The sequence below is a fragment of the Leptodactylus fuscus genome, chromosome 6 (assembly GCF_031893055.1).
Source record: "Leptodactylus fuscus isolate aLepFus1 chromosome 6, aLepFus1.hap2, whole genome shotgun sequence".
NCBI classification, from domain to species: Eukaryota; Metazoa; Chordata; class Amphibia; order Anura; family Leptodactylidae; genus Leptodactylus; species Leptodactylus fuscus.
In genome coordinates this window covers 152,719,380-152,745,892 of record NC_134270.1, presented here as the reverse complement: position 1 = coordinate 152,745,892, position 26,513 = coordinate 152,719,380, and the positions used below count along the sequence as shown (strand labels likewise).

Genomic DNA, 26,513 nt, shown 5'->3' with positions numbered 1-26,513 from the left:
TGTGTATTATCCCTGTACTGTGACATCACTGTGTGTATTATCCCTGTACTGTGACATCACTGTGTGTATTATCCCTGTACTGTGACATCACTGTGTGTATTATCCCTGTACTGTGACATCACTGTGTTTATTATCCCTGTACTGTGACATCATTGTGTGTATTATCCCTGTACTGTGACATCACTGTGTGTATTATCCCTGTACTGTGACATCACTGTGTGTATTATCCCTGTACTGTGACATCACTGTGTGTATTATCTCTGTACTGTGACATCACTGTGTGTATTATCTCTGTACTGTGACATCACTGTGTGTATTATCCCTGTACTGTGACATCACTGTGTGTATTATCCCTGTACTGTGACATCACTGTGTGTATTATCCATGTACTGTGACATCACTGTGTGTATTATCTCTGTACTGTGACATCACTGTGTGTATTATCCCTGTACTGTGACATCACTGTGTGTATTATCCATGTACTGTGACATCACTGTGTGTATTATCCCTGTACTGTGACATCACTGTGTTTATTATCCCTGTACTATGACATCACTGTGTATATTAACTATATACTATGACATCACTATGTGTGTTCTTCCTGTGTGTGAAGCAGACCAAAATAATTCTACAGCCTTCAAGTTCTGAACTTTCTATATAAGGTGGTCATGGTAGGGGCCCTGGTTATGGGGGCTCCATGGTTATTTGTTATGCCCTGATGTAAATGATAATTCCATTCCTCCAGTCATAGGGGCTGCCGAGCTTACAAAATATTGTGATATAATTTCCAAACACCCTATCAGGGGATTCTTAGTTAATAGGGCCCCCTCATCTAGTGGTCACAGGATAGACTTACGGTACTATAAAGAGTCTCTTTCTGTAGGACCTGACACATGCATACATTACATGGACGACACATTCATTACAACAGATACCATGTGACGCTCCATTTACTCCATTGATGGGGGGTCCTAATAGTAAGATACACTGCCATCAGCTTATTGTTAGAGGAACCTCTACCACAAAGCAATCGTCTAAAGCAGACAAACCCTTGAAATCATTGTGTCATGTTAATCTATGCACCGCCTGTAAGATCTGTGCGGCTATTAGTGGATATTTTCACCATACAAACTTAATACTTTTGACAACTGGGAATTTCCTTCCATTTTATCCAGTCCAGGAAAGTGAAAGTAATGATAACCTGCAGTGCAGTGAACAATTCCTCGTATTCGCTCCGAGCCGTCATTAGCCTGTAGATGGATTCTGCAGATGTTCCCAAAGCTTTAGAGATTCTACACCCAATAGATGACTTAAAGGGGTTATCCCAGGAACTTAAAGGGGTTGACTATGATTATTTCTTATTGGCTTTTTAATATCCTTACGCTAGGTCTGAAATATTTGATGGGGAGAGTGGAGGTTGACAACCAACCTTCCCATGGATCATAATAGGAAAACCCCTTTAAGATAGCCATTTTGGCTGTCCAAAATCGAACGGGTATGGTCAACCTTGAAGAGGATCTGGTGACCTCTCCTGAATAAAACGTCTGAAGATTAAGTAGTTGTATTCCCCATGATATAATAATCCTAGGTCACCTTTATTTTGTAATTGGTTCCTCTGCTATTCCTCCTGGAAATGTATGACTCCATTGTTACCTTTCCCTTGGGTCGTGTCACACAGTCTGATTGGGTAGCGTCAGATTGTGCTGGGACCCATACCCAATTGGAAACACCCAGTTGTTAATATAGTTATACATTTCCAGGAGGAATTACAGAGGAACATCACAACACAAAGTGATAGGAAAAGGTAATCCACAATTGTTATATGGTGCTGAATATTTGCTAAAAGAGAGATTTCAGGAGAGACATGTCGTCTTAAGGGCACACATGGACACAAGGAGCGTCATGACATCATAATGCTTGATGTGCCTATGTCACTGCTGGGGGCCCAATCACAGGGCTCAGTGGTGACCCTGGACACATGACATTCCCAAGAAGATGGAGGGAGAGTTCTAGACACCGAAAGGAAGCCCTCAGGAGGTGAGGGAAGCCCCTGGGCCTCCACCTATTGGGGTCTGAAGAGACTGCAGAGTATAATAATTTACCTCAAGGCATATCGCAACGGCAATTTATAATTTATATAAGGGCAGCATTATATAAGGACAGCGTTATATAAGGGCGGCATTATATTAGGACAGCGTTATATAAGGGTGGTATTATATTAGGGCAGCGTTATATAAGGACGGCATTATATTAGGACAGCTTTATATAAGGGTGGTATTATATTAGGGTAGCGTTATATAAGGGCGGAATTATATTAGGGCAGCATTATATAAGGGCGGCATTATATAAGGGTGGAATTATATTACGGCTGCGTTATATAAGGGCAGCATTATATTAGGACAGCGTTATACAAGGGTGGCATTATATTAGAATAGTGTTATATAAGGGTGGCATTATATTAGGACAGCATTATATAAGGGCGACATTATATTAGGGCAGCATTGTATAAGGGCGGCATTATATTAGGACAGGGTTATATAAGGGCGGCATTATATTAGGGCAGCATTATATAAGGGCGGCATTATATTAGGACAGTGTTATATAACGGCAGCATTATATTAGAATAGTGTTATATAAGGGTGGCATTATATTAGGATAGTGTTATATAAGGACGGCATTATATTAGGACAGCTTTATATAAGGGTGGCATTATATTAGGGTAGCGTTGTATAAGGGCGGCATTATATTAGGACAGCGTTATATAAGGGCGGAATTATATTAGGACAACGTTATATTAGGACAGCATTATATAAGGGCGACATTATATTAGGGCAGCATTGTATAAGGGCGGCATTATATTAGGACAGGGTAATATAAGGGCGACATTATATTAGGGCGGCATTATATAAGGGCGGCATTATATTAGGACAGCGTTATATAAGGGCGACATTATATTAGGGCAGCATTGTATAAGGGCGGCATTATATTAGGACAGGGTTATATAAGGGCGACATTATATTAGGGCAGCATTATATAACGGCAGCATTATATTAGGACAGCATTATATAAGGGCGACATCATATTAGGGCAGCATTATATAAGGGCGGCATTATATTAGAACAGTGTTATATAACAGCGGCATTATATTAGGACAGTGTTATATAAGGGTGGCATTATATTAGGACAGTGTTATATAACAGCGGCATTATATTAAGACAGTGTTATATAAGGGCAGCATTATATTAAGACAGTGTTATATAAGGGCGACATTATATTAGGACAGCGTTATATAAGGGCGACATTATATTAGGGCAGCATTATATAACGGCGGCATTATATTAGGACAACGTTATATAAGGGTGGTATTATTTAAGGGCAACGTTATATAAGAGCGGCATTATATTAGGGACTAGGTGCAGCAGAGGAGCTGAATACATATATATATATATATATATATATATATATATATATATGTATATATATATATATATATATGTATTGCTATATATGATCTGCCATTAAAGTGGTTTTTACATTTATAGACAATTAAACAAATATAAATATATATATTTTTTTTTAATTTTTGTAGATGGTGAGCCCCATATAGGGATCACAATGTATTTTTTTTTTCCTATTAGTATGTCTTTGTAGAATGGGAGGAAATACACACAAACACGGGGAGAACATACAAACTCCTTGCAGATGTTGTTCCTGGCAGGATTCAAACCTAGGACTCCAGCACTGCAAGACCCCAGTGCTAACCACTGAGCCACTGTGTTGCCCCCAAATATAAATAATTTACATTTTTTCAGAGTTTTATAGATTTCTCTAACCATCTTAGTGGTGACATCTGTTGTTTTGATTGGTTACCAATGGACATGACCATGAATGCATGCTCGTAACCAGCTATGATGTCCTTATTGTGGCCGGGTTATCGTCTCATACATAAAGTGTCCCTGCTAATTTTCTACAAAATCAAGTATGACTACGTTCATAGGAAGACCCCCGTTACATCCCCCACTCTGTGACTCTGCAGGCCCTTCCCCAGTCTACACAGCAAAGCGAAAAGGTGACCTGTGGAGAGCAAAAAATGTCAGACTACTGGATGTGATCGTGTGAATAATGGATAATTTTTAGAATAAAATAAAGAAGTACAAAATATTAAAACAAATTTTTATAATAAAATCCTGATCTGATATGAATTTTGCATCTTATGGTATTTGGGCACTGGGGTAGGATGAGCATAGAGTCCGTATGGTAAATATATGTGCGATAGAAATGAACATCTTATCAGGGCCTATATGTATATATGTATGCTTTCATCATGCCTAATAAAACCATTGCAGCTTTATTTATAACATGACTGTGAACGTCCAGCATCCTTATTACGCCCTCCTTGCTACATGTATTGTTCAGGCCGTATGTTCCCGACCTGTCTCATACTACACGGTTATTCTTTTAAGTGTCCGACATTATCACTCCATTACTATATTCATTCTCTCCCCTCCCCGCAGATATTGGTGTGATCCAGGTTTCGTTGATGGGCAGCCAACTTCACTGTATCTCCGTTTTACACATCAATACTCATTTATGGCTTTGTAATTGCAGAACTGCGTCCCCTGCCCTTATCTATCATAGTGACCGGAGGAATTATAGTTACATTAAAGCTGCGCAATTTCTTGTCCAAGACAGTGTATCATCTGCGGCCTATAGAGTTGGGGCTAAGTGTGGACACGCGGGGATACCGGGCAGACTGACAAATAAGGTTTTAGGGAGTGTGCACAATGGGCGGGGGGGGGTATTATTTATTTAATGTAGATTGGGAGCCCCATATAGGAATCACAACGTACATTTTTTTCCCTATCAGTATGTCTTTGTAAAATGGAGGGGTATGTCAAGGTTAAAAGCTCCATAACTAATCTGAAAAATGTAAATTATGGTCCCCAGTGGGACTGACCCTATCGAGATTTGTAGACATTTATAAAGCTGGAAGCAGACGGCCCCCCCATGCTGTGTATTGGCCCCACTACTCTATTGGGCCACTACACAGTGCATGGAGCCATCAGCTTCTGGCTCTGTATACTGTACTAATATCAGCTGATCAGTCTATGGCCCAGGTCTTGGGACCCCCACTGATCTCCACTTAAGGATCTATCCAAAGGATAGGCTATTAACCCATTCAGGACTCGGCTGCTTTTTGTCTCCCAGTAAATTTTTTCATTTCCATTGACAGAGCTGTATGAAGACTTATTTTTTAGTTGTACTTTATATTAGTCTCCATTTAATATTTCACACAATGTACTAGGAAATCGGAAAAAAATTCATAGTAGAAATTTCTTATAGTTTGTTTTTTACGGCACCCGTAACTTAATCCGATTTCTGTGTATGGGGTTGAGGAGGGCTTCTATTAGGTAGGAGGAGATGTAGTTTGAGTGCTGGGGCCCGCCCTCAGTGCTGCGAGAGAACTCATTTACATACCGGCAAAAACCGGGTTTTCTATGGAACAGCGGCGTGGAGAAGACATCTAAAGGTAGGAGAAGAATAGCCTATCTTAGGGCTATTCCTACGTGTCAACCCAAAAAAAAAGCGTTTTAATGGTAGAATCCCTTTAAGCCTTGCATGCTACTTCTCTGACATACCAGGCACAGAAAGTTGTAATTTTTTTTTGCCCAAACCTGCATTTTGTATAAAAAAGAATTGTGACTCTTTTACGTCGGCGCCGCCCTATTGGGGATGTGGCGAGAGCGGATATGAGTGGGACCATAATTTATGTCAGATATTTGGCATAAATGATGTGGAAGATGTACGCCAGCTATGAGGCTATTTTTATATATGATCTAGGGAACGGGGGTGAGTTTATTTTTTTTTAAATTTTGTTGTATTTTTAAAAATATTTTTAAAACTTTAATTTAAAAAAAAAAAAAAATTCTTTTTTTTCCCGAACTCCTAAGGAACCCAAACCCTGGTATGGTCAATGCACTTTTATGTTGTAATTGAGTTTTTGCTGCTAGACTAGTCTCACATGGAGGAATCCACGGAATTTGGGAGTGGATTCCACCCCTGAATCAGTGGCAGGTTCCATCTCGAATCTGCCTCCCATTGCATTCAATGGGAGGCAGTGATCGCAGCAGGATGCGGAAAAAACTAGTGACCTTCTCAATCTTGCCGCGGAATCCAGAAGTCACAACGGAATGCCGATATAGGGGCCATCGCATGGACGAATATGGTGGAAAATGAAGAGGCATTTCCACTGTATGAATATAGCCTAAGGCCCGGTTCACATCTGCGTTCGGGATTCCGTTCAGGGGGTCCGCTTGGGGGTAACCTATAAAAGTGGGAATCCCAAGGACCCCATAGACTATAATGGGGTCCGTGTGGTTTCCAACTGAAACATGCAGAGAGAAAAGTCCCAAGCACAAATGTGAACCGGGCCTATAACTCATTTGTCCATTAAAAATTGGCCAGTTTTTCATTCATACACATTAATTTTAAAAAAACTTGCAAAAACTCCAAATCCCATCCTTTTACCCATAGCCAAATCTGACTTATAGTACAGCCATGTTTGTGCTAGAGAACAGGGTTAGCTCATCCATGCACACGTGACTTTGCAATTTGCAGGTTTGTAATTGCACCTACCACTAATCTAAAGTAAGTGCCCCTGTTCTGCTAAGTTAGTCAGTAGTAAAATGCGTCGTCCAGCGAGCGCTTCATGTATTTACGGCACCGCTGCAAATAAATCCTGGCGTCCTCTTTTGCTTTCTATGTTGGATTCTGCTTTTTATTTGTTGCATCGCATCCTCTGTGCTAGGTGACAGCTCTACAATGTATTGCATCTGTCAATAATATCGATGGATTTGTGCACAGAACCTACTACTGTACTAGGACTCTGCCCTGTGACTCCAGTTAAGCAAAGGCCCCCTCCATAACATGCGCCATCAATTCCTCAGCTGATCGGGACATTGGATTTATCAATATTCTCAAAAAAAAATAAAAATTATAGACATTAAAAGTGCAATGACTGCCACAAGTGGTAAGATATGTGAATCTGCTGCAACATACCCAAATCTGGCCCCCGAATTAGCAATGGGGTTGTAATATCAAGTGATGTACAACCTTGTAAAACCAGGGATCACCTATGGGAAACCTACACCCATTGGAACAAAGGAACAACTTTATGTCTGTAAGTATTGGCCACCTTATTGGTCAATGACACTTTGGCTTGTTGCTAAAACGTGTGGTCTTCCATTTAGACTCAGGATCTACAACCATAGAGGCGAATTTGGCGTGCACGAGAGTAGAGTACGTTTTTTGGGTATTGGCCTGTGAAATCCATTGAGAGTCCAAGGTAAATAAACAACTGCAGTATGCATCAGCATTCAGACACAAGCATGTTATCACCCGGGCCCGGGACTCCCCTCAGTTACAGAAAGTCAAGGCATTAGTTACAACAGATTCCATGCACAATAACCTTAGCCGTAACATGAAGAGAAGGATGCGTCTGTGCTAACCATTAGTGCATTGCTATAGGCCTGGGGTCTCGGGGGTTAAAGTGATGAGGAATAGATTAAATGAACTGCGTTGTGATCATGCAAACAGGACGCAAGAAGGAGGGTGAAAAGAGGTTGCTTCATAATATATACAGCACAACAGGCAACGTTCAGACCCAGAAACCTACATATGTCAGTAGTGCTCAACCCAACTAACGTGTGACCACACCAGGGTATATATATACATCATATAGGGAATGTATCTACAGTGCTGAAACGAAGGCAAGTGTGATATGTCATAGTGCTGAACCGAAGGCAAGTGTGATCTGTCCTAGTGTTGCACATGACACAAGTGTGATCTGTCATAGTGCTAAAAATGACACAAGTGTGATGTCATAGTGCTAAAAAATGATACAAGTGTGATATGTCATAGTGCTGTACATGACACAAGTGTGATCTGTCCTAGTGCTGTACATGACAAAAGTGTGATCTGTCCTAGTGCTGTACATGACAAAAGTGTGATCTGTCATAGTGCTGAAAATGATACAAGTGTGATATGTCCTAGTGCTGTACATGACACAAGCGTGATCTGTCCTAGTGCTGTACATGACACAAGTGTGACCTGTCATAGTGCTGAAAATGATACAAGTGTGATATGTCCTAGTGCTAAAAATGACACAAGTGTGATCTGTCATAGTGCTGTACATGACACAAGTGTGATATGTCATAGTGCTGTACCTGATACAAGTGTGACCTGTCATAGTGCTGAAAATGATATAAGTGTGATATGTCCTAGTGCTAAAAATGACACAAGTGTGATATGTCATAGTGCTGTACATGATACAAGTGTGATATGTCATAGTGCTGTACCTGATACAAGTGTGATCTGTCCTAGTGCTGTACCTGACACAAGTTTGATCTGTCATAGTGCTGTACCTGACACAAGTGTGATCTATGACAAGTGCTGCACATAGAGCTGAATCTAATACCGTGTGCTTAACAAATATAAGGTGTCCATAAAGCTGAACCTGACACAAGTGTCCGCAGAACAGACATCAACAGTACTGTCATGTGTCCATGGTGCGGAACCTTACACTAGTGTGATATCTACCTGCCACAAGTGTAAAGTGTCCATGGTGTGGATTCTGTCCATGGTGTCAATGACCCTATACAGCTGTGCCCTATGCATGCTGCAAACCCGCACACAAGTGTGGTCCATTCATGGTGCTAAACCTTGCACCATCTCACCTTGCAAATCTCTTCATGCTACTCAACCACAAATATAGTGTCCATTGTGCTAAAACCAACTTATATTTGATCTATCCATGTGCTGACAATTGTGCTTTATGTGTACTGCTTAACTTTAGAGAAATGTGCTCTGTCCATACTATTGAACTTTACACAACCCTGATCTCTCCATACTACTGAATCACGTGTTTAAGGTCAACACAATTGTGATCTGGCCTTTGTGCTGAACCTTAGTGCATAATTACTATGCATGTCACTGAACGTTACACAATTGTGCACTAAGGAAGTCACTGAACCTTACACAATTGTGCACGAAGGAAGTCACTGAACCTTACACAGTAGTGCACTAAACATGTCACTGAACCTTACACAAGTGTGCACTAAACATGTCACTGAACCTTACACAATAGTGCACTAAGCATGTCACTGAACCTTACATAAGTGTGCACTAAACATGTCACTGAACCTTACACAATAGTGCACTAAGCATGCTACTGGACCTTACACAGATACGATTTCTCCATATTTCTAACTTTTACACAACTATGTTCTCACCTAACAAATGAACCACACATATATATGTGATACGTCCATTGTACTGAACCTTACACGATTGTGCTCTATGCACGCTATTGAGCCTAACACAAGTGTCAGCCGTTCATACTACTCATACCACTAAATTTAACACTATGTGATTTTTCCTAAAGTCTGATCTTTACGCTATTGTGGTCTCTACTAGTGATTGAGCCACAAATATATGGTGTCCTTAGTGCATGATATGTATGTGGTCTAGGGTGCTGAATCTTACATAATTGTCTTTTGGGCATTCTACTAAATCTTGTGGTCTGTCAATACTATTGAATATTACACAAGTGTGGTCTGTCCATACTACTGAATATTACACAAGTGTGGTCTGTCCACACTACTGAATATTACACAAGTGTGGTCTGTCCATACACTGAATATTACACAAGTGTTGTCTGTCCATACCACTGAATATTACACAAGTGTGGTCTGTCCATACACTGAATATTACACAAGTGTGGTCTGTCTATACCACTGAATATTACACAAGTGTGGTCTGTCCATACCACGGAATATTACACAAGTGTGGTCTGTCCATACTACTGAATATTACACAAGTGTGGTCTGTCCATACTACTGAACATGACACAAGTGTGGTCTGTCCATACTACTGAATATTACACAAGTCTGTTCTGTCCATACTACTGAATATTACACAAGTGTGGTCTGCCCATACTACTGAATATTACACAAGTGTGGTCTGTACATACTACTGAATATTACACAAGTGTGATCTGTACATACTACTGAATATTACTCAAGTGTGGTCTGTCCATACTACTGAATATTACACAAGTGTGTTCTGTCCATACTACTGAATATTAAACAAGTCTGGTCTTTCCATACTACTGACTATTACACAAGTGTGGTCTGTCCATACTACTGAATATTACACAAGCGTGGTCTGTTCATACTACTGCACCTTACACAAGTGTGGTCTGCCCATACTACTGAATATTACACAAGTGTGGTCTGTACATACTACTGAATATTACACAAGTGTGATCTGTACATACTACTGAATATTACTCAAGTGTGGTCTGTCCATACTACTGAATATTACACAAGTGTGGTCTGTCCATACTACTGAACATGACACAAGTGTGGACTGACCATACTACTGAATATTACACAAGTGTGGTCTGTCCATACTACTGAATATTACACAAGTGTGGTCTGCCCATACTACTGCACCTTACACAAGTGTGGTCTCTCCATACTACTGAATATTACACAAGTGTGGTCTGCCCATACTACTGAATATTACACAAGTGTGGTCTGTTCAAACTACTGAATATTACACAAGTGTGGTCTGTCCATACTACTGAATATTACACAAGTGTGGTCTGTCCATACTACTGAATATTACACAAGTATGGTCTGTACATACTACTGAATATTACACAAGTGTGGTCTGTCCATAGTACTGAATATTACACAAGTGTGATCTGTCCATACTATTACACCTTACACAAGTGTGACTTCTGACTACTACTGAGCCTGACACAAGTGTGGTCTGTCCATAATACCGAATATTACACAAGTGTGGTCAGTCCATACTACTGAACCTTATGCAAGTGTAGTCTGTCCATACTACTGAGCCTTACACAAGTGTGGTCTGTCCATACTACTGAATATTACACAAGTGTGGTCTGTCCATATTACTGAACCTTACACAAGTGTGGTCTGTCCATACTACTGAATATTACACAAGTGTGGTCTGTCCATATTACTGAACCTTATACAAGTGTGGTCTGTCTATACTACCGAATATTACACAAGTGTGGTCTGTCCTTACTACTGAATATAACACAAGTGTGGTCTGTCCATACTACTGAACCTTATGCAAGTGTGGTCTGTCCATACTACTGAATATTACACAAGTGTGGTCTGTCCATATTACTGAACCTTACACAAGTGTGGTCTGTCCATACTACTGAACATTACACAAGTGTGGTCTGTCCATACTACTGAGCCTTACACAAGTGTGGTCTGTCCATACTACTGAATATTACACAAGTATGGTCTGTCCATATTACTGAACCTTATAAAAGTGTGGTCTGTCCATACTACTGAATATTACACAAGTGTGGTCTGTCCATATTATTGAATATTACACAAGTGTTGGCTGTTCATACTACTGCACCTTACACAAGTGTGGTCTGTCCATACTACTGAGCCTTACACAAGTGTGGTCTGTCCATACTACTGAATATTACACAAGTGTGGTCTGTCCATACTACTGAATATTACACAAGTGTGGTCTGTTCATACTACTGCACCTTACACAAGTGTGGTCTGTCCATACTACTGAGCCTTACACAAGTGTGGTCTGTCCATACTACTGAATATTACACAAGTGTGGTCTGTCCATATTACTGAACCTTACACAAGTGTGGTCTGTCCATATTATTGAATATTACACAAGTGTTGGCTGTTCATACTACTGCACCTTACACAAGTGTGGTCTGTCCATACTACTGAGCCTTACACAAGTGTGGTCTGTCCATACTACTGAATATTACACAAGTGTGGTCTGTCCATACTACTGAATATTACACAAGTGTGGTCTGTCCATACTATTGAATATTACACAAGTGTGGTCTGTTCATACTACTGCACCTTACACAAGTGTGGTCTGTCCATACTACTGAGCCTTACACAAGTGTGGTCTGTCCATACTACTGAATATTACACAAGTGTGGTCTGTCCATATTACTGAACCTTACACAAGTGTGGTCTGTCCATACAACTGAATATTACACAAGTGTGGTCTGTCCATACTACTGAATATTACACAAGTGTGGTCTGTCCATACTACTGAATATTACACAAGTGTGGTCTGTTCATACTACTGCACCTTACACAAGTGTGGTCTGTCCATACTACTGAATATAACACAAGTGTGGTCTGTCCATACTACTGAATAGTACACAAGTGTGGTCTGTCCATACTACTGAATATTACACAAGTGTGGTCTGTTCATACTACTGCACCTTACAAAAGTGTGGTCTGTTCATACTACTGCACCTTACACAAGTGTGGTCTGTCCATACTACTGAGCCTTACACAAGTGTGGTCTGTCCATACTACTGAGCCTTACACAAGTGTGGTCTGTCCATACTACTGAATATTACACAAGTGTGGTCTGTCCATACTACTGAATATTACACAAGTATGATCTGTACATACTACTGAATATTACACAAGTATGATCTGTACATACTACTGAATATTACACAAGTGTGGTCTGTCCATATTATTGAATATTACACAAGTGTGGGCTGTTCATACTACTGCACCTTACACAAGTGTGGTCTGTCCATACTACTGAACATTACACAAGTGTGGTCTGTCCATGCCACTGAATTTTACACAAGTGTGGTCTGTCCATATTACTGAACCTTACACAAGTGCGGTCTGTCCATACTACTGAATATTACACAAGTGTGGTCTGTCCATACTACTGAATATTACACAAGTGTGGTCTGTCCATACTACTGAATATTACACAAGTGTGGTCTGCCCATACTACTGAATATTACACAAGTGTGGTCTGTCCATACTACTAAATATTACACAAGTGTGATCTGTCCATACTACTGAATATTACTCAAGTGTGGTCTGTCCATACTACTGAATATTACTCAAGTGTGGTCTGTCCATACTACTGAATATTACACAAGTGTGGTCTGTACATACTACTGAATATTACACAAGTGTGGTCTGTCCATACTACTAAATATTACACAAGTGTGATCTGTACATACTACTGAATATTACACAAGTGTGGTCTGTCCATACTATTGAATATTACACAAGTGTGGTCTGTTCATACTACTGCACCTTACACAAGTGTGGTCTGTCCATACTACTGAGCCTTACACAAGTGTGGTCTGTCCATACTACTGAATATTACACAAGTGTGGTCTGTCCATATTACTGAACCTTACACAAGTGTGGTCTGTCCATACTACTGAATATTACACAAGTGTGGTCTGTCCATACTACTGAATATTACACAAGTGTGGTCTGTCCATACTACTGAATATTACACAAGTGTGGTCTGTTCATACTACTGCACCTTACACAAGTGTGGTCTGTCCATACTACTGAATATAACACAAGTGTGGTCTGTCCATACTACTGAATAGTACACAAGTGTGGTCTGTCCATACTACTGAATATTACACAAGTGTGGTCTGTTCATACTACTGCACCTTACACAAGTGTGGTCTGTTCATACTACTGCACCTTACACAAGTGTAGTCTGTCCATACTACTGAGCCTTACACAAGTGTGGTCTGTCCATACTACTGAATATTACACAAGTGTGGTCTGTCCATATTACTGAACCTTACACAAGTGTGGTCTGTCCATACTACTGAATATTAGGCAAGTGTGGTCTGTCCATATTACTGAACCTTACACAAGTGTGGTCTGTACATACTACTGAATATTACACAAGTGTGGTCTGTCCATACTACTAAATATTACACAAGTGTGGTCTGTCCATACTACTGAATTTTACACAAGTGTGGTCTGTCCATACTACTGAATATTACACAAGTGTGGTCTGTCCATATTATTGAATATTACACAAGTGTGGTCTGTTCATACTACTACACCTTACACAAGTGTGGTCTGTCCATACTACTGAGCCTTACACAAGTGTGGTCTGTCCATACTACTGAATATTACACAAGTGTGGTCTGTCCATATTACTGAACCTTACACAAGTGTGGTCTGTCCATACTACTGAATATTACACAAGTGTGGTCTGTCCATACTACTGAATATTACACAAGTGTGGTCTGTCCATACTACTGAATATTACACAAGTGTGGTCTGTCCATACTACTGAATATTACACAAGTGTGGTCTGTACATACTACTGAATATTACTCAAGTGTGGTCTGTCCATACTACTGAATATTACACAAGTGTGGTCTGTCCATACTACTGAATATTACTCATGTGTGGTCTGTCCATACTACTAAATATTAAACAAGTATGATCTGTACATACTACTGAATATTACACAAGTGTGGTCTGTCCATATTATTGAATATTACACAAGTGTGGTCTGTCCATACTACTGAATATTACACAAGTGTGGTCTGTCCATACTACTGAATATTACACAAGTGTGGTCTGTACATACTACTGAATATTACTCAAGTGTGGTCTGTCCATTCTACTGAATATTACACAAGTGTGGTCTGTCCATACTACTGAACCTTACACAAGTGTGGTCTGTCCATACTACTGAATATTACTCATGTGTGGTCTGTCCATACTACTAAATATTACACAAGTATGATCTGTACATACTACTGAATATTACACAAGTGTGGTCTGTCCATATTATTGAATATTACACAAGTGTGGGCTGTTCATACTACTGCACCTTACACAAGTGTGGTCTGTCCATACTACTGAATATTACACAAGTGTGGTCTGTCCATACTACTGAATATAACACAAGTGTGGTCTGACCATACTACTGAATATTACACAAGTGTGGTCTGTCCATACTACTGCACCTTACACAAGTGTGGTCTGTCCATACTACTGAATATTACACAAGTGTGGTCTGTCCATATTACTGAACCTTACACAAGTGTGGTCTGTCCATACTACTGAATATTACACAAGTGTGGTCTGTCCATACTACTGAATATTACACAAGTGTGGTCTGTCCATATTACTGAACCTTACACAAGTGTGGTCTGTCCATACTACTGAACATTACACAAGTGTGGTCTGTCCATGCCACTGAATTTTACACAAGTGTGGTCTGTCCATATTACTGAACCTTACACAAGTGTGGTCTGTCCATACTACTGAATATTACACAAGTGTGGTCTGTCCATACTACTGAATATTACACAAGTGTGGTCTGTCCATACTACTGAATATTACACAAGTGTGGTCTGTCCATACTACTGAATATTACACAAGTGTGGTCTGCCCATACTACTGAATATTACACAAGTGTGGTCTGTCCATACTACTAAATATTACACAAGTGTGATCTGTACATACTACTGAATATTACTCAAGTGTTGTCTGTCCATACTACTGAATATTACGCAAGTGTGGTCTGTCCATATTACTGAACCTTACACAAGTGTGGTCTGTCCATACTACTGAATATTACACAAGTGTGGTCTGTCCATACTACTAAATATTACACAAGTGTGATCTGTACATACTACTGAATATTACACAAGTGTGGTCTGTCCATACTATTGAATATTACACAAGTGTGGTCTGTCCATACTACTGAATATTACTCAAGTGTGGTCTGTCCATTCTACTGAATATTACTCAAGTGTGGTCTGTCCATACTACTGAACCTTACACAAGTGTGGTCTGTCCATACTACTGAATATTACTCATGTGTGGTCTGTCCATACTACTAAATATTACACAAGTATGATCTGTACATACTACTGAATATTACACAAGTGTGGTCTGTCCATATTATTGAATATTACACAAGTGTGGGCTGTTCATACTACTGCACCTTACACAAGTGTGGTCTGTCCATACTACTGAATATTACACAAGTGTGGTCTGTCCATACTACTGAATATAACACAAGTGTGGTCTGACCATACTACTGAATATTACACAAGTGTGGTCTGTCCATACTACTGCACCTTACACAAGTGTGGTCTGTCCATACTACTGAATATTACACAAGTGTGGTCTGTCCATATTACTGAACCTTACACAAGTGTGGTCTGTCCATACTACTGAATATTACACAAGTGTGGTCTGTCCATACTACTGAATATTACACAAGTGTGGTCTGTCCATATTACTGAACCTTACACAAGTGTGGTCTGTCCATACTACTGAACATTACACAAGTGTGGTCTGTCCATGCCACTGAATTTTACACAAGTGTGGTCTGTCCATATTACTGAACCTTACACAAGTGTGGTCTGTCCATACTACTGAATATTACACAAGTGTGGTCTGTCCATACTACTGAATATTACACAAGTGTGGTCTGTCCATACTACTGAATATTACACAAGTGTGGTCTGTCCATACTACTGAATATTACACAAGTGTGGTCTGCCCATACTACTGAATATTACACAAGTGTGGTCTGTCCATACTACTAAATATTACACAAGTGTGATCTGTACATACTACTGAATATTACTCAAGTGTGGTCTGTCCATACTACTGAATATTACACAAGTGTGGTCTGTCCATACTACTAAATATTACACAAGTGTGATCTGTACATACTACTGAATATTACACAAGTGTGGTCTGTCCATACTATTGAATATTACACAAGTGTGGTCTGTCCATACTACTGAATTTTACACAAGTGTGGTCTGTCCATACTACTGAATATTACACAAGTGTGGTCTATCCATATTATTGAATATTACACAAGTGTGGTCTGTTCATACTACTGCACCTTACACAAGTGTGGTCTGTCCATACTACTGAGCCTTACACAAGTGTGGTCTGTCCATACTACTGAATATTACACAAGTGTGGTCTGTCCATATTACTGAACCTTACACAAGTGTGGTCTGTCCATACTACTGAATATTACACAAGTGTGGTCTGTCCATACTACTGCACCTTACACAAGTGTAGTCTGTCCATACTACTGAGCCTTACACAAGTGTGGTCTGTCCATACTACTGAATATTACACAAGTGTGGTCTGTCCATATTACTGAACCTTACACAAGTGTGGTCTGTCCATACTACTGAATATTAGGCAAGTGTGGTCTGTCCATATTACTGAACCTTACACAAGTGTGGTCTGTACATACTACTGAATATTACACAAGTGTGGTCTGTCCATACTACTAAATATTACACAAGTGTGGTCTGTCCATACTACTGAATTTTACACAAGTGTGGTCTGTCCATACTACTGAATATTACACAAGTGTGGTCTGTCCATATTATTGAATATTACACAAGTGTGGTCTGTTCATACTACTGCACCTTACACAAGTGTGGTCTGTCCATACTACTGAGCCTTACACAAGTGTGGTCTGTCCATACTACTGAATATTACACAAGTGTGGTCTGTCCATATTACTGAACCTTACACAAGTGTGGTCTGTCCATACTACTGAATATTACACAAGTGTGGTCTGTCCATACTACTGAATATTACACAAGTGTGGTCTGTCCATACTACTGAATATTACACAAGTGTGGTCTGTCCATACTACTGAATATTACACAAGTGTGGTCTGTACATACTACTGAATATTACTCAAGTGTGGTCTGTCCATACTACTGAATATTACACAAGTGTGGTCTGTCCATACTACTGAATATTACTCATGTGTGGTCTGTCCATACTACTAAATATTAAACAAGTATGATCTGTACATACTACTGAATATTACACAAGTGTGGTCTGTCCATATTATTGAATATTACACAAGTGTGGTCTGTCCATACTACTGAATATTACACAAGTGTGGTCTGTCCATACTACTGAATATTACACAAGTGTGGTCTGTACATACTACTGAATATTACTCAAGTGTGGTCTGTCCATTCTACTGAATATTACACAAGTGTGGTCTGTCCATACTACTGAACCTTACACAAGTGTGGTCTGTCCATACTACTGAATATTACTCATGTGTGGTCTGTCCATACTACTAAATATTACACAAGTATGATCTGTACATACTACTGAATATTACACAAGTGTGGTCTGTCCATATTATTGAATATTACACAAGTGTGGGCTGTTCATACTACTGCACCTTACACAAGTGTGGTCTGTCCATACTACTGAATATTACACAAGTGTGGTCTGTCCATACTACTGAATATAACACAAGTGTGGTCTGACCATACTACTGAATATTACACAAGTGTGGTCTGTCCATACTACTGCACCTTACACAAGTGTGGTCTGTCCATACTACTGAATATTACACAAGTGTGGTCTGTCCATATTACTGAACCTTACACAAGTGTGGTATGTCCATACTACTGAATATTACACAAGTGTGGTCTGTCCATACTACTGAATATTACACAAGTGTGGTCTGTCCATACTACTGAATATTACACAAGTGTGGTCTGTCCATACTACTGAATATTACACAAGTGTGGTCTGCCCATACTACTGAATATTACACAAGTGTGGTCTGTCCATACTACTAAATATTACACAAGTGTGATCTGTACATACTACTGAATATTACTCAAGTGTTGTCTGTCCATACTACTGAATATTACGCAAGTGTGGTCTGTCCATATTACTGAACCTTACACAAGTGTGGTCTGTCCATACTACTGAATATTACACAAGTGTGGTCTGTCCATATTATTGAATATTACACAAGTGTGGTCTGTTCATACTACTGCACCTTACACAAGTGTGGTCTGTCCATACTACTGAATATTACACAAGTGTGGTCTGCCCATACTACTGAATATTACACAAGTGTGGTCTGTCCATACTACTAAATATTACACAAGTGTGATCTGTACATACTACTGAATATTACTCAAGTGTGGTCTGTCCATACTACTGAATATTACGCAAGTGTGGTCTGTCCATATTACTGAACCTTACACAAGTGTGGTCTGTCCATACTACTGAATATTACACAAGTGTGGTCTGTCCATACTACTAAATATTACACAAGTGTGATCTGTACATACTACTGAATATTACACAAGTGTGGTCTGTCCATACTATTGAATATTACACAAGTGTGGTCTGTCCATACTACTGAATTTTACACAAGTGTGGTCTGTCCATACTACTGAATATTACACAAGTGTGGTCTATCCATATTATTGAATATTACACAAGTGTGGTCTGTTCATACTACTGCACCTTACACAAGTGTGGTCTGTCCATACTACTGAGCCTTACACAAGTGTGGTCTGTCCATACTACTGAATATTACACAAGTGTGGTCTGTCCATATTACTGAACCTTACACAAGTGTGGTCTGTCCATACTACTGAATATTACACAAGTGTGGTCTGTCCATACTACTGAGCCTTACACAAGTGTGGTCTGTCCATACTACTGAATATTACACAAGTGTGGTCTGTCCATATTACTGAACCTTACACAAGTGTGGTCTGTCCATACTACTGAATATTACACAAGTGTGGTCTGTCCATACTACTGAATATTACACAAGTGTGGTCTGTACATACTACTGAATATTACTCAAGTGTGGTCTGTCCATTCTACTGAATATTACACAAGTGTGGTCTGTCCATACTACTGAATATTACACAAATGTGGTCTGTCCATACTACTGAATATTACACAAGTGCGGTCTGTCCATATTACTGAATATTACGCAAGTGTGGTCTGTCCATATTACTGAACCTTACACAAGTGTGGTCTGTCCATACTACTGAATATTACTCATGTGTGGTCTGTCCATACTACTAAATATTACACAAGTATGATCTGTACATACTACTGAATATTACACAAGTGTGGTCTGTCCATATTATTGAATATTACACAAGTGTGGGCTGTTCATACTACTGCACCTTACACAATTATGGTCTGTCCATACTACTGAATATTACACAAGTGTGGTCTGACCATACTACTGAATATTACACAAGTGTGGTCTGACCATACTACTGAATATTACACAAGTGTGGTCTGTCCATACTACTGAATATTACACAAGTGTGGTCTGTCCATACTACTGAATATTACACAAGTGTGGTCTGTCCATACTACTGAATATTACACAAGTGTGGTCTGCCCATACTACTGAATATTACACAAGTGTGGTCTGTCCATACTACTAAATATTACACAAGTGTGATCTGTACATACTACTGAATATTACTCAAGTGTGGTCTGTCCATACTACTGAATATTACGCAAGTGTGGTCTGTCCATATTACTGAACCTTACACAAGTGTGGTCTGTCCATACTACTGAATATTACACAAGTGTGGTCTGTACATACTACTGAATATTACTCAAGTGTGATCTGTACATACTACTGAATATTACACAAGTGTGGTCTGTCCATACTATTGAATATTACACAAGTGTGGTCTGTCCATACTACTGAATATTACTCAAGTGTGGTCTGTCCATTCTACTGAATATTACACAAGTGTGGTCTGTCCATACTACTGAATATTACTCATGTGTGGTCTGTCCATACTACTAAATATTACACAAGTATAATCTGTACATACTACTGAATATTACACAAGTGTAGTCTGTCCATATTATTGAATATTACACAAGTGTGGGCTGTTCATACTACTGCACCTTACACAAGTGTGGTCTGTCCATACTACTGAATATTACACAAGTGTGGTCTGTCCATATTACTGAATATTACGCAAGTGTGGTCTGTCCATATTACTGAACCTTACACAAGTGTGGTCTGTCCATACTACTGAATATTACTCATGTGTGGTCTGTCCATACTACTAAATATTACACAAGTATGATCTGTACATACTACTGAATATTACACAAGTGTGGTCTGTCCATATTATTGAATATTACACAAGTGTGGGCTGTTCATACTACTGCACCTTACACAATTATGGTCTGTCCATACTACTGAATATTACACAAGTGTGGTCTGACCATACTACTGAATATTACACAAGTGTGGTCTGACCATACTACTGAATATTACACAAGTGTGGTCTGTCCATACTACTGAATATTACACAAGTGTGGTCTGTCCATACTACTGAATATTACACAAGTGTGGTCTGTCCATACTACTGAATATTACACAAGTGTGGTCTGCCCATACTACTGAATATTACACAAGTGTGGTCTGTCCATACTACTAAATATTACACAAGTGTGATCTGTACATACTACTGAATATTACTCAAGTGTGGTCTGTCCATACTACTGAATATTACGCAAGTGTGGTCTGTCCATATTACTGAACCTTACACAAGTGTGGTCTGTCCATACTACTGAATATTACACAAGTGTGGTCTGTACATACTACTGAATATTACTCAAGTGTGATCTGTACATACTACTGAATATTACACAAGTGTGGTCTGTCCATACTATTGAATATTACACAAGTGTGGTCTGTCCATACTACTGAATATTACTCAAGTGTGGTCTGTCCATTCTACTGAATATTACGCAAGTGTGGTCTGTCCATACTACTGAATATTACTCATGTGTGGTCTGTCCATACTACTAAATATTACACAAGTATGATCTGTACATACTACTGAATATTACACAAGTGTAGTCTGTCCATATTATTGAATATTACACAAGTGTGGGCTGTTCATACTACTGCACCTTACACAAGTGTGGTCTGTCCATACTACTGAATATTACACAAGTGTGGTCTGTCCATACTACTGAATATAACACAAGTGTGGTCTGACCATACTACTGAATATTACACAAGTGTGGTCTGTCCATACTACTGCACCTTACACAAGTGTGGTCTGTCCATACTACTGAATATTACACAAGTGTGGTCTGTCCATATTACTGAACCTTACACAAGTGTGGTCTGTCCATACTACTGAATATTACACAAGTGTGGTCTGTCCATACTACTGAATATTACACAAGTGTGGTCTGTCCATATTACTGAACCTTACACAAGTGTGGTCTGTCCATACTACTTAACATTACACAAGTGTGGTCTGTCCATGCCACTGAATTTTACACAAGTGTGGTCTGTCCATATTACTGAACCTTACACAAGTGTGGTCTGTCCATACTACTGAATATTACACAAGTGTGGTCTGTCCATACTACTGAATATTACACAAGTGTGGTCTGTCCATACTACTGAATATTACACAAGTGTGGTCTGTCCATACTACTGAATATTACACAAGTGTGGTCTGCCCATACTACTGAATATTACACAAGTGTGGTCTGTCCATACTACTAAATATTACACAAGTGTGATCTGTACATACTACTGAATATTACTCAAGTGTGGTCTGTCCATACTACTGAATATTACGCAAGTGTGATCTGTCCATATTACTGAACCTTACACAAGTGTGGTCTGTCCATACTACTGAATATTACACAAGTGTGGTCTGTCCATACTACTAAATATTACACAAGTGTGATCTGTACATACTACTGAATATTACACAAGTGTGGTCTGTCCATACTATTGAATATTACACAAGTGTGGTCTGTCCATACTACTGAATTTTACACAAGTGTGGTCTGTCCATACTACTGAATATTACACAAGTGTGGTCTATCCATATTATTGAATATTACACAAGTGTGGTCTGTTCATACTACTGCACCTTACTCAAGTGTGGTCTGTCCATACTACTGAGCCTTACACAAGTGTGGTCTGTCCATACTACTGAATATTACACAAGTGTGGTCTGTCCATATTACTGAACCTTACACAAGTGTGGTCTGTCCATACTACTGAATATTACACAAGTGTGGTCTGTCTATACTACTGAGCCTTACACAAGTGTGGTCTGTCCATACTACTGAATATTACACAAGTGTGGTCTGTCCATATTACTGAACCTTACACAAGTGTGGTCTGTCCATACTACTGAATATTACACAAGTGTGGTCTGTCCATACTACTGAATATTACACAAGTGTGGTCTGTCCATACTACTGAATATTACACAAGTGTGGTCTGTACATACTACTGAATATTACTCAAGTGTGGTCTGTCCATTCTACTGAATATTACACAAGTGTGGTCTGTCCATACTACTGAATATTACACAAATGTGGTCTGTCCATACTACTGAATATTACACAAGTGTGGTCTGTCCATATTACTGAATATTACGCAAGTGTGGTCTGTCCATATTACTGAACCTTACACAAGTGTGGTCTGTCCATACTACTGAATATTACTCATGTGTGGTCTGTCCATACTACTAAATATTACACAAGTATGATCTGTACATACTACTGAATATTACACAAGTGTGGTCTGTCCATATTATTGAATATTACACAAGTGTGGGCTGTTCATACTACTGCACCTTACACAATTATGGTCTGTCCATACTACTGAATATTACACAAGTGTGGTCTGACCATACTACTGAATATTACACAAGTGTGGTCTGACCATACTACTGAATATTACACAAGTGTGGTCTGTCCATACTACTGAATATAACACAAGTGTGGTCTGACCATACTACTGAATATTACACAAGTGTGGTCTGTCCATACTACTGAATATTACACAAGTGTGGTCTGTCCATACTACTGAATATTACACAAGTGTGGTCTGTTCATACTACTGCACCTTACACAAGTGCGGTCTGTCCATACTACTGAATATTACACAAGTGTGGTCTGCCCATACTACTGAATATTACACAAGTGTGGTCTGTCCATACTACTAAATATTACACAAGTGTGATCTGTACATACTACTGAATATTACTCAAGTGTGGTCTGTCCATACTACTGAATATTACGCAAGTGTGGTCTGTCCATATTACTGAACCTTACACAAGTGTGGTCTGTCCATACTTCTGAATATTACACAAGTGTGGTCTGTCCATACTACTAAATATTACACAAGTGTGATCTGTACATACTACTGAATATTACACAAGTGTGGTCTGTCCATACTATTGAATATTACACAAGTGTGGTCTGTCCATACTACTGAATTTTACACAAGTGTGGTCTGTCCATACTACTGAATATTACACAAGTGTGGTCTGTCCATATTATTGAATATTACACAAGTGTGGTCTGTTCATACTACTGCACCTTACACAAGTGTGGTCTGTCCATACTACTGAGCCTTACACAAGTGTGGTCTGTCCATACTACTGAATATTACACAAGTGTGGTCTGTCCATATTACTGAACCTTACACAAGTGTGGTCTGTCCATACTACTGAATATTACACAAGTGTGGTCTGTCCATACTACTGAGCCTTACACAAGTGTGGTCTGTCCATACTACTGAATATTACACAAGTGTGGTCTGTCCATATTACTGAACCTTACACAAGTGTGGTCTGTCCATACTACTGAATATTACACAAGCGTGGTCTGTCCATACTACTGAATATTACACAAGTGTGGTCTGTCCATACTACTGAATATTACACAAGTGTGGTCTGTCCATACTACTGAATATTACACAAGTGTGGTCTGTCCATATTACTGAATATTACGCAAGTGTGGTCTGTCCATATTACTGAACCTTACACAAGTGTGGTCTGCCCATACTACTAAATATTACACAAGTATGATCTGTACATACTACTGAATATTACACAAGTGTGGTCTGTCCATATTATTGAATATTACACAAGTGTGGGCTGTTCATACTACTGCACCTTACACAAGTGTGGTCTGTCCATACTACTGAATATTACACAAGTGTGGTCTGTCCATACTACTGAATATTACACAAGTGTGGTCTGTTCATACTACTGCACCTTACACAAGTGTGGTCTGTCCATACTACTGAATATTACACAAGTGTGGTCTGTCCATACTACTGAATATAACACAAGTGTGGTCTGACCATACTACTGAATATTACACAAGTGTGGTCTGTCCATACTACTGAATATTACACAAGTGTGGTCTGTCCATACTACTGAATATTACACAAGTGTGGTCTGTCCATACTACTGAATATTACACAAGTGTGGTCTGTTCATACTACTGCACCTTACACAAGTGTGGTCTGTCCATACTACTGAATATTACACAAGTGTGGTCTGACCATACTACTGAATATTACACAAGTGTGGTCTGTCCATAATACTGAATCTGCCCAGGTTGTGATCTCTCACGACTGCCCTGTACACCAGTGTGATGTTCCCCGATGTTGTGTGATCTGTCCCTGGTGCTGAACCTTACACAATCGTGCTCTATGCATGCTAGTGGTGCTGCTGAACTTAAGACAAGTGTGAGGAGCCCAGAGAGCCCAGCACAGGCTGCTAGAAGCCATTCATTGCTATGTGGACAGACAGGCAGCCTGAGAAAGATGCAAAGGGAAGAGACAGAGAGAAAATCCAAGACGGACTCACCTTCCACAGTTGCAGTGACAAACCCGGTCTTCCCCTCTTAAATGCGGTAAGATATAATTGTGAAATCGGTCCAAAAGAGCGTTCATGTCCATCAAGCAAGCTATTGCCTGTAAGAGCCCATAACCAAGGCATCTGGTCAACTCTAGATGGAATAAAACATTGACTCTAGTTTGCTGGCTAAAAAGACTGGAGCAGTCTTGACAATGCTGCCACTAAAGGACACACAATGCACATGCACATACAGTGACACACAGGGACACAATGCACATGCACATACACAATGAGACTCACAGGAACACACACAGTGACACACATACAGTCACAAACACAGGGACAAACACTTAGTGGCACAAACACAGGGGGACACACAATAGCACACTATGCACATGCACACACACTGACACACAATGCACATGCAGACACACAGTGACAAACAGGGACACAGAATGCACATACACACACAGAAACACACAGGGACACACACTTACAGGGATACACACAGTGACACATACAGTGACACACACACATAGTGATGCACATAGAGTCAATATGACATTGCTACAAATACATCAAGTCAGCAGAGTTCCTCTTACCATCACAATGGACGCCCCCAGTACCATAAATATCATGGTGTTTGCGCTCATGTGCATATATAGGATATTGACAAGGTTCTGTCTATTTCCCCTAAAAAAGCCGGTTCTCTTCTATTTCCTCCCTCTTCTCCGCAAAGGTCAGAATTGGTCATCTCCCCTCCCCCCCCAAAAAAAAGCTGCAATCCTTGATGTTGAAGAAGAACCAAAGGGATCCAGTTACATATAGATGTATATAGTCATGTTGGTAAACTACTGTACTGCACCCCCTTAAGGATTAATGAAGACCCCCCCTCCCTCCCCTCCCTTTCTTAGAGAAGTGTGGGGGTCGTCTCAGTCTTGATCGCCCTTCTTGGACTCCCCCCCATTATAAAACAATGTGTCAGGCTTCTCTTCCCCCCTCCTCTGAGTTTTAGGGCTGCCACCTTGCAAGGATGGCATACACCCCTTCTCTGCATCAATTGATCCAAGGAAAGGGGAGAAATAAGAAAGTCAATGAATAATTGAAGGCTCCAGGATGGAGGAGGCTGCTGGGCACATGGGGCTTCCTCTCCCTTTGCTTC

At 39.7% G+C, this 26,513-nt stretch overlaps 1 protein-coding gene across 2 annotated transcripts in view; it reads right to left on the bottom strand.

The window, feature by feature from the left end:
- TMEM240 (transmembrane protein 240) overlaps window positions 1-26,219 on the bottom strand; it is a 72,369-nt gene extending 46,150 nt beyond the window's left edge. The window contains exons 1-2 of one of the 2 annotated variants that reach the window (XM_075277674.1): window positions 25,954-26,219; window positions 25,361-25,502 (exon numbers count right to left, since the gene is read on the bottom strand). In XM_075277674.1, the coding sequence (XP_075133775.1) occupies window positions 25,361-25,452 (92 nt within the window). In that variant the 5' untranslated portion in view covers window positions 25,453-25,502; window positions 25,954-26,219. The remainder of the gene's footprint in view (window positions 1-25,360; window positions 25,503-25,953) is intronic. The other variant, XM_075277673.1, reaches the window with a different exon arrangement.
- Window positions 26,220-26,513: the final 294 nt, after the last annotated feature.